Genomic DNA, 12,450 nt, shown 5'->3' with positions numbered 1-12,450 from the left:
CGCTTGGGGCCAACAGTCGTAATGTGGAGGACACAATTCAGTACACTTCTTAGCGTTTTCCCTGATTTGGATCAAAATCAGCATAGACCTAATTTTTTTTATGCCTCTAAAAGATCATCCTGACTGAAAATCATGTGGTGCGGGGTGTGTTAAGTGTGATTTTTTTTTTTTTCCCCTTTCCGATCTGCTCAGAAAATAGCCCGGCCAACATTCGCAATGCTGTATACCGATAATTGCACCAGTTTTGAGAAATTTTCACTGCTTCTGATAAAAATCAGCATCGGTACGATTATTGGAAAGATCATCCTGACCGAATATCCTGAGGTGAGGGGTGTGCTAAGAGTGATTTTTTTTTTTCCTCACCCTGGTCTGCTTGGAAAACAGTTTGGCCAACAAACTTAATGCGGGGTACACACACTGATAATAGGGCCAGATTTGAGCATTTTTCCCTCCTCTTGATTGAAAATCTTATCGTCACCGATTATCCTGCGATGTGGCCGGTGTGTTAAGAGTGATTTTTTTTTTTCCTCGCTGATCTCCAACAATCATTAATGTTAATTAAATCTGTTCAATATTCGTGTGTGGTCAACTCTGAGTTCGGTTCGGGGAAAAAAACAATTCTGTAAAATCTGTGATTATCCTGAGCGATTATCATGTGATGTGGGCCTTGAGTTACTGCCCTCAGTTAGTGCATCTTCTCCTATTTCTTCTTCTTTTACCACTATTCATTCTTCTTTGTATTTTTGACAGTCTGGATGCCCTTTGGCACTGTACTGCCTCTCGCAGGTCAGCCTCGGTACTACAACACGTCTGGTTTGCAGGAAGAGACTCGCCACTGTCAATGAATATATCGTTATGTGTGTGATGTGCTGTGTTGATCATCCGGAGGACACCACACGCTATAAGCTCGGTAAGGACACACATTTTGCAACATGGAGCTCGCTTACACATGGACGACAGTTGAGTCAGAATTCACCCCATTATTAGTCAGAAAGAGATCAATTTGACCCAAAATCTAATCTTTGAGGTTGTGTTATATTAAACAGTCGATTACAAAAAAAAAAAAATAAGGTCGCCCAAGGTCGCGATCTGTCCCTTTTTGAGGCATCACTGGGTTATTTTTGACCCAACTGGTCTTTATTAAATGATTGGCTGACACATTGCATCATTCCAGGATGCCCCTTCGGGATAAATGTGTGCACAGACGCAGGAGGGATGACGGTGTGTCGGTGGACTATGAGGTAAGTTCCTCTGTGTGCCTCCCACTCTTTTTGTCCGGCACCCTCGCCGGAGGCCCTGTTGGTTTTGCTGCTAAGCTTTCCTCCGGAAGCGCAAACGATTGCCAGATAAAGAGGTTAAAACACAGAACACGAGGGCGAGGAGCTAAAAGAAGTGGGTGCGAGTTGCAACGAACTGGGATTTTTAGTGGAAAATACTTCTTCGAGTATCATATGGGCGGTCGCATTTTCATGACTCGGCAGTTAGTTTTTTTGTCCAAATCAGATTTGTAACAAAAAAAAACCCATCATTAACTGCTTAACGAGACACCACGACCAGACACACACACAGACTCCGGATTAGCAAGTTTAGTGGCCAGAAATGCTTGTTGTGCATTTCTCGACTTAGATGGCTTGCAAAGAAACAGAATTAATTGACAGATTTTGAGTCTAACAGATAGAGGCAGGATGGTTGGGGGGCGAGGATGGCGGGGTCAGATTTGTAATAACCAAAACAAAGCGCTTTGTGGACATTTGAGCAATCTTCCATGGAGAGCCTCACTCTTTTTTTTTTTTTTTTTTGTCTGCAATTACATTTCATTAACTTGACACTTTGTGTTTACCTCTGTAAATAAAGACAACAAATGGCGCTTTTTAATTTATTGATTTGAAGCATATTAGTAAATTAATGAGTCTAATTAAACCCATTAAGTTATATAATTATTATACAAATTAGATTATCTATAAAACACAATTAAATTTTTTTCATTTAGAAATAATTCATAAACCATTTTTTTATGAATTAATTTACAGATAAAGATGTCCTTTATTAGTCCCACAATGGGGAAATTTGAGAAAAAAAATGCACTGCAGCATCCATAAAAATATGGACTCTCTGCTAACAGTAGCACCTCAAATCATTGGGATAGGGCAACAACGAAACTCAAGTCTCATTCCAATAACATTCACATTCACTGACAGCCTGTACTTATAAGAATTATTTTAATTTAGTTTATTAGTAATGTGTTTTGGGGGTCATTTCACTTATTTTCACATTTTCTTTTACATAGTAGACTACCTGGACAATAAAGGCAGTAAAATTCAAAAGTTAAATTGCTAAATTTAAAGTAAACTTTAAAATTCAGCCAATTAATGTTGCACATTTTGGAATATTTTTCAATCACATTTTTATAAGAATGGATTATTGACCTGCTCTTTATTGAATCATAAAATGTCAATTTTAAGTTGTAAATCAAATTAAATGGAAAATAAATAGAGAGAGAGAGATGGAGAAAGAGATCGCATAACTGTATTAACTTTATTTAGTTTTTTCTCTTCAAAAGTTAATTGTAATTTATTTTTGTTAACAGTAGTATTTAATTGTCCAACAGGCGTGGACATTTCGAATTTACTGCACTTACTAAGCAAAACATGAGCTGAGCTGAGTGCAGTTGCGGCGAGTGTCCACACTGTGGCGACGCTGAGTCGATTTGCCACTGCTCCGAACTTCGCTGCCAAAGACAAATGTAACTGACAAGTGTGTCAGAAGCGAGTGCAAGGACACATCAGCATCACTGTACACACCATGTGCATCGTGCGTGTGTGTGTTTGTGTTTGTCAGTCCAGTTGAATTTAACGTGTGTGTGCCTGTGTGTGCGCGTGTGTGTTTTATGTATGGTCTGACAGGTAGCGAGATATTCCCAAAAAACAACAAAGTGCGCCGAAGAGACACAGGCCAACACAGGGAGTGCGAAAAACATGTGGGGGGGGGAGTTCTGGTATGGAGGGTTGGTGGGGGGGTGGGGGGGTGCAAATTCAAGTGAACCATGTGAGGGGATGCGCTGGCCGGGTTGGAGGGAGTGGGGGGGGGGGGCGAGGGGATGTCGGATTGTTGCAAACAGGGATTTGCATCAGCGGGGAAAGAAAGGAAGGGGGCAGTGGCACTGAGTGACAGAGCACTATAGACTCTCGCACACACTAACACACTCACACACACTCACCCCGTGTCCTCCTGTCAGTCACGCAGTCGGTGCGTCCATTCTTTTTTTTTTTTTTTTGTCCGTGTGTGTGTGTCTGTGTGCACGTGTGTGTGTGCCGTCATGTCGACCTCAGCTCATCGTTCATCTCTATGACTGACGGTAAGTTCATCTCATACTTTTTTTTTCTTTTTACATCCGTGTGTGTGCCTGTGTGTGCCTGTGGGGGTGTGTGTGTGTAATGATGGAGGCCTCCGCAGATCATTTGTAGACTGTAGGGGTCCCAACTAATGAGGTGTACCGCAGAGGCGCAAGTCAAAGGTGGCTTATTTTTTTTTAATCACACTTTCATTTTGACCGCTGAAGGCCTGTAATTAGCGACCAAGTAGCGTCGTTCCCACACGCCTGAATGGCGCCTTAATCCGAAGCATGTATGATAGCCAATGAAAAACAGACATTATGTTTGCCATGATCTTGGTTCATTCTAGCAATTTTGTAGGATTTTATTTCAAACAAACAACCAAACAGGCATATATGCTACACTTCAGTAAAATTCCGTACAGAAACAATGCAGCCCTCCTGTTACATATCGTTGTCGTCGGGCAGAAAACTCGTATCTCCAAAACCCACTTTTCAGGAAAACAAGAAAAGACCATGTTTGTTGGACAGACGTATACACACTTGTGTAACTTTGGTTTTATTGATACACCAAAAATGTTGACGGGTCAATGTGAGCCGCTAAAAATAGGAGGAAATTCCACTCCCTTGTCAAAATAGTTGTTTGAAATTGTGGCTCCATAGGAGTGTGCTTGCGTTCCCGTTGAAAGTGTCCACGGTGGATTAAGCGTCTGACGTTAATTGGATTTGCCCTGTGAGACTTGTGAATCTTTGTGTCAAAAATGATTAAGCCCGCTGAGTTATCGCACTCCACAAACACATCGATTAATGCGTCTAATCAATAGTCACTATGACATACGATGTTGAAATTGTGATTGTTAGTTTAAATCTTAAGAGTTGAAATGGATTAGGCATTTGTTATGAATGAAATGTGTTGGCAAGAAGTTTTCAATGGCTGTAACAGTTGCATTATTTGTTATATATGTGATGGGAAACAGTTTCATTCTTACCCTTGATTTTTCAGTTTTACAAACAAAAATTACAGTTATTTGCTTGCATTCCTGACTAAGAAACTGAATTTTGGTGGTTGAATGTCATGCTTGAATAATCCAAATGGTGTGTTTGAAATACGTTAACGTTGATGGACGGTGGGATGGATGACTGGTTGCTTGGGTTGGTGTCTGGGTTGCGTGGAAGGATTGCACATGATTGTGTCAGTGCATCAAGAAGTCCCACAGAAAATGCAACTTGTCATTTTCTGCCTTGCCTTGCTCCAGGACAAGTGAGACGCACATTAGACAAGGAAAAAGAGGAAGATCCTCCCTTCTCCCGCTCGCCACTGCTGCCTATGAGCCACCCTGAGGCTCTCTGTTGGATTTCCCAGCATTCCTGACAGACAGCAGACATCATGTCCTCGCCCTCCCTCCCTATGAACTCGCTCCCCCCCAGCCCGCTGGCCATGGAGTACCTCAACGACTTTGACCTCCTCAAGTTCGAGGTGAAACCAGACACACCGCCGCTTTCCGCTCAATGCGGGTATCCCAAATCGGGCGGCTCGCCGTACGCCGGCCACCCTGCGCCAGATTCCAGCCTGAGCTCCAGCCCTTACGATTCGCTGCCGCCCTCACCGACATTGAGTGATGCCCACCCGCCGCCGTCGGGCTCGTCCTCGTTGTCGTCATCGTCGTCCTGCATCTCCTTCCCGCTCTCCGGCTTCACGTCCAGCGTCGGTTCCGCCGGATCTCAGGGGAACGTGGACGGCAGCCCGGGCCACGCCGGCCACCCTCAAGGTCCCGGCCCGGCCTCGCTGGAGGATCTCATCTGGTTTGCGGCTCTGCAGCAGCAGTTTGGCGGAGAGGTCCCGGGGCCTGCCACCCTCCTGGGCGCCCTGGGTGACAGAGAGAGGGCGCCGGTTAACGGCTTCCTGGGCTGCGAGGACGCCGTGGAGGCTTTGCTGAACTCGGCTGCTGCGGCCGTCAGCTCCCAGGTACCATAACGGGTCGACATCAACCGAGATCTTTTGACCATGACCTTGCACTGATGGATGGATGGATTGGCAGGGTGGATGAATGGATGGGTGGGTGGATGGATGGATGGATGCATTGGCAGGGTGGATGGATGGATGGATGGGTGGGTGGGGGCTGGTTGGGTGGAAGGATGGATTGGGAGGATGGATGGATGATTGGTTGGTCGATCGATCAGTTGGTTGGTCGGTTGTTTGTTGGTGAATGATGGATGGATGATCAATGATGGATGAATGAAATATGGATGTTGATGGATGGATGGTGTATTTATAAATGATGCGTGAAGGGTGGCTTCTTCATGTAATGATTGATTGATTCATAAATTATGGATGGATGATTGATTGATAGATAATGGAAGTATGGAAAATGATAGAAAAATGGATGATAATGAATGACAGATGAATGGTTAATGGTTCGATGGGTGATAGATGGATGGTGGATATAACGATGGATGGTCGATGATGGATGTACAGATGGGTGGATTATGGATGGTTGAGGATGGATGGGTGGAGAAATGCATGGATGGATGATTGGATGGATGGAGAGTTGTCATAATTAATATCTGAATGGAATAATGGGTGGGTTGGTGGGTGGATGGATGTCAAATTAGAGAAAGAGGGAAATGAATGGACCATCAGATAGGAGGTGAGGGTGGATGGATGGATAGCAAGATAGAAATAGATCGACCGACTGAAAGTTGGACATCTTTATGGTATCTAGTATAAAGAATATACAATAAACTTCCTCTCTTGCTTCAGTTTCCAGGTCTTTCTCAGAGCTCCAGCAGCGCCCTGGGAGACTCGGGCAGCGACAGCAGCCCTGATGCGTCCTGCCCCAAGGGCGGCGACTTGTGCCACCGGCCGCTCGTCTTCCTGTCCAACCCCTCGCTCCCCAACGCCGCCGCCTCCGTGGGGTCGGCTGCCTACCCGCAACCTCACAGCCCCCAGGCCCGCCCCGTCCCCCACCAGCATCACCACCATCAGCACCATCTTCACCACTCCATGCATGGCAGCCATCACCATCATCATCACCCGCAAATCGCTCAGGTGGGTCTAACCAAACATTTTATGCTATCAAAAAATCTTTTTCAATCATTTTTTTAGGCATTTTTGGGCTTTTAAAATTTGTGCCGGTGTCTAAACTTTGCAGATTCCCTTACTGTAAATGTATGTCATAGGGCCTTCTTATTATATTATTCTATATCTTATATTATATTTGAGTAAAAAATCATTTTTTTGAACAGTGCCAAATTCAAATTTCCATCTGTCTGGTCTGAGACACTTCATTCAATGATTTTTTTGCTTTTGTGATTTTTCTTTGCGTATAATCATGAATAAACAAAATTAATCTACGGGCCGATTATAATCCGTGACATCATCAATAATCTCAAAATTAATATTACCAAATTAAATGTCGCAATTCAATGACCAGCATTTCAATTTTACACTTGGATGTCTTGGTGGATCTCTTTGAGCTCAATGTGGAGCGCAGTTCAGTCTTATTTTTATATCTGCTATTATTGCCTGGCGTAATCCCGATAACTGTCAGGCACACTTAGGTCAGATTACATGACAGATTATGGGACAACGAAAATGAACCCCCATCCCTCCTCCCCCCCGACAAACAAACGTAAATAAACGCATTGTTAATTATTTTCAGCACCAGTGGGAAAAAAATGCCATAAATCTTATTCCTCTCATGATTGTGTTTTCTGGCAGTGCGGCGGGAACGATCGCTTCTCCGACGAGCAACTGGTGAGCCTGTCGGTGCGCGAGCTCAACCGCCACCTGCGTGGCGTCAGCAAGGACGAGGTGGTGCGCCTGAAGCAGAAGCGGCGCACGCTTAAGAACCGCGGCTACGCCCAGTCGTGCCGCTACAAGCGCTTACAGCACCGCCACGCCCTGGAGTCGGAGAAACATGTTCTCACGCAACAGGTACATTGATGGCGCTCTGGTTCATCGTCCCCGTTCACGTACGGCAATTTACTAGGAATTTGTACCCAAAAAAAAAAAAATCAAGGACATTCTGAGTTGTCCTAATTTCTTACAACACATGAATTGTAAAAAATGAAAAAAGACATTCTACATTTTTGTAGTGTTAAAAAAATAAGTGGAGTCAGCACTCTGCCGTACAAAAAAAAAAGCATAGTCTAAACAGGCGTATTCTACTATTTTGTCAGATTCCCACCATAAAAATACATTGGAATTTAAAAAATAAATAAAAAAAATAGCCCGTAGTCTACAATTTACAAGTGTCGTAATTAGTGGTGCCATAGCCCCCAAAATCATGTAATAAATGAAAAAGACATTTTACAATTTAGTGGGATAAAAAATAAATAGATAGATAAGAATAATCAGCAAATAAAATTAATATTGTCCAATTTTGTAGAATTTTATACAGAAAATGTCCTATTTTTGAAAAAATGTCGTACAATTTTGTCAAATTTAATTTAATTTTTTTTTATATATAATTTAGAGAAAAACAGAACTATGCTATTACAAGTCCACACCAAAATAATGCATTGTCATAAGCAAAATGAAAAAAAAAATGGCTGGCTCCCGATGCGTTTTGCAGCATGGCTTCTTGAGACTTTTTTTGTACATTACGTCGCATGATGTTGGATCTACCCACCAAATTTCATGTTGCGAACATAAATCTGTCTTCTGGAGCTGAATTTTGGAATACTGCCAGGGACTCTCTTGAGCCTATTTTTCAGGCTCAAGTCCATATAAACGGGAGATCACTGAAAAATATTTACGGCTTGAAAGTCTGGCGATATTTTCTGACAGTTGGAACGGCCGTCTTGTCTTGTCTTTTGTGTGGCCAGCTGGAGCAGCTCCAGTGCGATCTGACTCGGGTGCTGCGCGAACGAGACACCTACAAGGCCCGCTACGAGAAGCTCCTCGGCGCCTGCCACGCCGAAGCCCCGACGGGCCGAGGCGGCAACGGCGGCAGCCCGCCTTCGCCGCCTCCTGACTTCTTCCTCTGAGGTGACCCCGCCCACAGCAACCCCCACAACCACAGAGACGAAAAGACGAAGGAAGAGCCAACATGGAGCAAACGTGGATGATTGTGACTGTTGATGAGTTGGGTTTGCTGCTTGGACTCATTTTGACTACACTGTGAATGATAGTTGCACTCACTTCGGGGACGGCAGTGCAACTGAGGGCAGGGACAGACTACACTATTTGGACCAAAGTCTTGGGACACAGTTTGAATTTGGATAATGAAGTTGCAATATTATGGGTGGGATATTTAAAGCATCCTTTCAGAAAAAAGTCAGAATTTATAATGAATATAGTCGCAGTTCATAATTAGGAATATTAGGATTTTTTTTCTGTTGATATTAAAAAAAAAAAATGACACTTTTTCTTTGATCTAATATACTGACTTTATTCTCATCATATTCAGATTTATTGACTGTTTAAAAATAGAATATCACAAATTTATTCTGTTAAATTTACATTTTTTTTATGTAATATTGGAACTATATCCTTGCTAAATTCGCCAGATTTTTATGTAAAATTTCACGTTCGCAATATTCCGAATCAGTTTTTCAAATACATGACACTAAATAAATCTGTAGACTATTAATTTATTTTCTGATATTTTTTTTAGTCATCTATATTTTTTAATTGGATTCAATTAAAATTCTGACTTCATTTTTATAATATTTTGACTTTATACTCAGAAAATGATCATTTCCATGCAATATTAGGACTCAAATTATTTATGAAGAAAAACCTTATTTTGTAATATTATGACTTAATACTCATAAAAATTCATTTTCATGCAATATCAGGACTCAATTATGAAGAAAGATACATTTAGGAAAATGTCAAATTCAGACTAGTAAAGTTACAAGAACGACTAATGCAATTTTGTCCATGTTAAATTTTTTTTTTTTTTGGGGTTATATCACAATTTCAGTATATGGACCGACTCCATGCTTTCTTTAATTGTGATTCGCATCACACGTTCCATTACTTTTGTCCAAATGGTGAATTTGATATGGACTTAGCTTGCATTAACACTGCTGAGCATTTCATGTATGCAAAATTCTCTAGGCCTGCAATAGTCTCCAATAGAGGCTTTGAGGCTGAAAATGTAGTTATTTATATATTTCTACTATATGCTGTTTCTATAAATTGTATAAGAGGCTGCTTAAGAGATGCGAGTAGTGCAGTGGTGCTGGCTAACGAAGTTTGAACGAAGCATCTGCGGCATGCAGTTAATATTTCACAGTTGCCTACCAAAGCGTTTTGTCAGATTGAAGAATGTATGACAGGAATCTTCCTGTGATTGTGCTCAAGCCGGAATAAGAAGCACCTTTTTTTTTTTCTTTTTAGGGACTCATTCTGCAGTTTTCCTTTTTTTGGTTTTGTACATACAAAAAGAGCTGCTGCTGCTTTGAAAGGTGTGCTGATCTTTGACAGGGTTATGGCAGCAGAGTGTGTGACGTGTGTGCTTGTGCCCAGTTCTAAGCTACCCTTGGCATCAAATTGTCCCCAGGCACACCTTCGCACCCCCTTTTTCAAGGCAACGACTGGAAATAATCATCAAACTTTGACACTGTGCTCTGCCCACATTTGAGTCATTAAAGTAAGAGTCCAAAATGGAGGATTTCTTGATCAATTCCAGGCATGGGTGATGGACATCAAATTCCATGTCCATCTACTAAACGGAGCCATTTTTTTCCCAAATTTTCCAGGGGGCACTACTGAGTGTGTTTTTAGGGGCCTTCTGTTCGAGACCGACAAAACACATAAACATTCACCCGGATACGTGAGCTTGCCAAAATTGGTGCATTTTTGCCCAAGTTGAAGCTCCCGAGCTCCCCAGACCATTTCTTCATTGAAAGAATAATAACTCGAGCCGCAAGCTGCAATGAATGTGCTAAAAGCTTGGTCATTAAGACTCAAGAGTACCTGCTTCCAGTTTTGGCTCAATTGGGTGAATTCTTTTATTGCTGATTATTTAAGTAAGAGCCCAAAAAGTCAGTTTCAAGTTCTAGAGACTTTTTCCGGCATCTGGAATTCAAACCAAAATGGCCAACTTCCTGTTGAATTTCAACCGTGCGTCCTTGTGACTATTTATGCATCCTTTTGCAATAGACAAGTCCAAACCAATGTAGTGTCAAAAATAGTATCCAGGGGGCTGATTTTCTCTTTTTTTTTTTTTTTTTTCCCTAAATTCCCAGGGGGCGCTACTGAGTGGGTTTTGGGGTGTTGTGTTTGGATGCTTGCCAAATTTGATGCATTAACAGGCAATTTGAGTCGTCAGAAATTCTCGTGTGGTGCTCGGGTCCTAATATTAAGTAATGACGCAGGGATAATAATGCAGCGAAACAATCTACTCATGGAAACATGAAACTATTGACGGGGTGGATGCATTAGAGCTACTGTATTTATTTTGTTTGGGTGTAGGATAAATAACGTGTTGTTTTATTTATTCACTTATTTATTCCATATTTATTGATTGTTTTATTTTGTGCTGATTCTAATCACTCTTTTGATCTCATTAGTGTGTATTTGACTTTCTTACTCTTGGTTTTAGCCAGCGGTGGTTAGAGGGAACGCGAATGATGACGGTTGTCACTCCTACTCTAGTTTGGTTTCACAGCAAATAAACTTGACATACTTTACCATATACTCTGACTCACTGGCGTTTTGTGTACAGCATAAAAAGAAATGAAAATGACAATTATTTGCATAATAGACTTTATTCGATGAAGTCGCAATTTATTTTTCATAATAGCGTCACTTCAATTCTATTTAAACAATTTTCCTAATATTGTGAATTTTCTTTCTTGTTGACTTTTCTTGTAAAATTAAATGTTTTTCTCATAAATGAATGATAATTTTCTAATTAATACTGTGTGGAATATTTTTGTAAAATAAATATTTTATTCAGATAATTCTGATGAATTAGCACTATTTTTTCGAATATTACACGAAAAATAATATTGTGAGAATAGTGTCAATATTACATTGTAAAATGTTTAATTATTTAATATTAATATAGCTTCAGTATTACGCAGTAAAAAATATTTTTTAAATACTAAATTATATGCGAAAAAATGCCACATGAAACTTTTTAAAAGTTTTGTTTTAAGAGATTAAAGTCGCAATGTGTAATCTGACGGGAGTATTAAATCTTAAAACAGTCATAATAGTGAATGAAAATGTACTTTCACAAAAATAATGTCAGAATTATGCATAATCTTTTCATCGTACATTATCGTAAAAACTTCAAACATCAACCCAAAAAATTTTAATGATATTAATAATACAAACCAAATATTGATCTAATTTCATCTAAAAATCATCTGACTCATTTTACAATAATAGCTTTAAAAAAATTCATAGTTGCGTACAAGCGGCAAGTCCCTGTAACTTCCGCTAACAGCCCGGACTAAACCTAGCTCCACCTCTACATACAAAGCTTGTCTCTTCATCATGCACATCACTCCAACACTCTGAATAGCAAACTGCAAAAAAATGTAGCGGGTTACTGTACACGTCGAAATCTCAATCAACTCACTACTCTGTATTAAATATAAAATTGCCATTGGAAAGTAAACGGACGGCATCTGGCGGGGCGCCGCCTGCATTTTCACCACCACTGTGGCTGGCCCCGGCGTCATTTTGTAGCTTTCCATTCAGCGATCTGCACGCGTACCTCTCACCCTATTCTTTCCATCCATCCCTCCATCCCGTTATCCATGGGGGGGGGGGGGGGGGGGGTTGCAGTGACCCCTGGCTGTGTGCTGTTTGGGATGACCTCATCTTCAACGCCACCTCCCTTCTCTCTGTGTGTCTCTGGCTCTCTCTCTGGCCCGCAGAATAGGCGCGGGATTAGGCCCCATAATAGCGTCCTGGCAGCCCACTGCCGGACTCTATTGTGCCTTTTATATGTGTGTGTGTGTGTGTGTGTGTGTGTGCGTGTGTGCGTGTGTGATTCACACAACTACGCATTGCATTCTGACTATAGGGTCTACGTCCACATAGCCGATCGTAATATAGTGTCGATTGATCCATGTCTCGATAATATCGATACCAATGTTGATATTGATGCATAGCAGTGGAGTCAGATCAATACTTTGCTTTCACTGCT

At 41.5% G+C, this 12,450-nt stretch overlaps 1 protein-coding gene across 2 annotated transcripts; it reads left to right on the top strand.

Moving 5' to 3' along the window:
* Nucleotides 1–654: 654 nt before the first annotated feature.
* Nucleotides 655–10,983, top strand: nrl (neural retina leucine zipper). Of its 2 annotated transcripts, XM_088312236.1 has the most exons (6): nucleotides 655–910; nucleotides 1,175–1,241; nucleotides 4,588–5,297; nucleotides 6,093–6,380; nucleotides 7,053–7,268; nucleotides 8,162–10,983. In XM_088312236.1, the coding sequence occupies exons 3-6, from the start codon at nucleotides 4,719–4,721 to the stop codon at nucleotides 8,321–8,323; spliced, it is 1,245 nt and encodes a 414-aa protein (XP_088168362.1). In that variant the 5' UTR covers nucleotides 655–910; nucleotides 1,175–1,241; nucleotides 4,588–4,718; the 3' UTR covers nucleotides 8,324–10,983. The 2 variants fall into 2 exon arrangements, with proteins under 2 accessions (XP_088168362.1, XP_088168361.1); XM_088312235.1 differs by lacking the exons at nucleotides 655–910; nucleotides 1,175–1,241 and adding an exon at nucleotides 3,223–3,355.
* Nucleotides 10,984–12,450: the final 1,467 nt, after the last annotated feature.

This window comes from Idiotropiscis lumnitzeri, chromosome 13, assembly GCF_059441095.1.
Source record: "Idiotropiscis lumnitzeri isolate Australia: NSW breed Sydney's pygmy pipehorse chromosome 13, RoL_Ilum_1.0, whole genome shotgun sequence".
NCBI classification, from domain to species: Eukaryota; Metazoa; Chordata; class Actinopteri; order Syngnathiformes; family Syngnathidae; genus Idiotropiscis; species Idiotropiscis lumnitzeri.
Note: the sequence above shows the minus strand (reverse complement) of the source record. Positions and strands in the feature narration are given on the sequence as shown.

Excerpts from the sequence above, each read along its gene's own strand:
- nrl (XM_088312236.1), top strand. The coding sequence starts at position 4,719 with ATGTCCTCGCCCTCCCTCCCTATGAACTCGCTCCCCCCCAGCCCGCTG. Across the intron at positions 5,298-6,092 it reads CTGCGGCCGTCAGCTCCCAG|TTTCCAGGTCTTTCTCAGAG; the intron begins GTACCATAACGG and ends CTCTTGCTTCAG. Across the intron at positions 7,269-8,161 it reads AACATGTTCTCACGCAACAG|CTGGAGCAGCTCCAGTGCGA; the intron begins GTACATTGATGG and ends TTGTGTGGCCAG.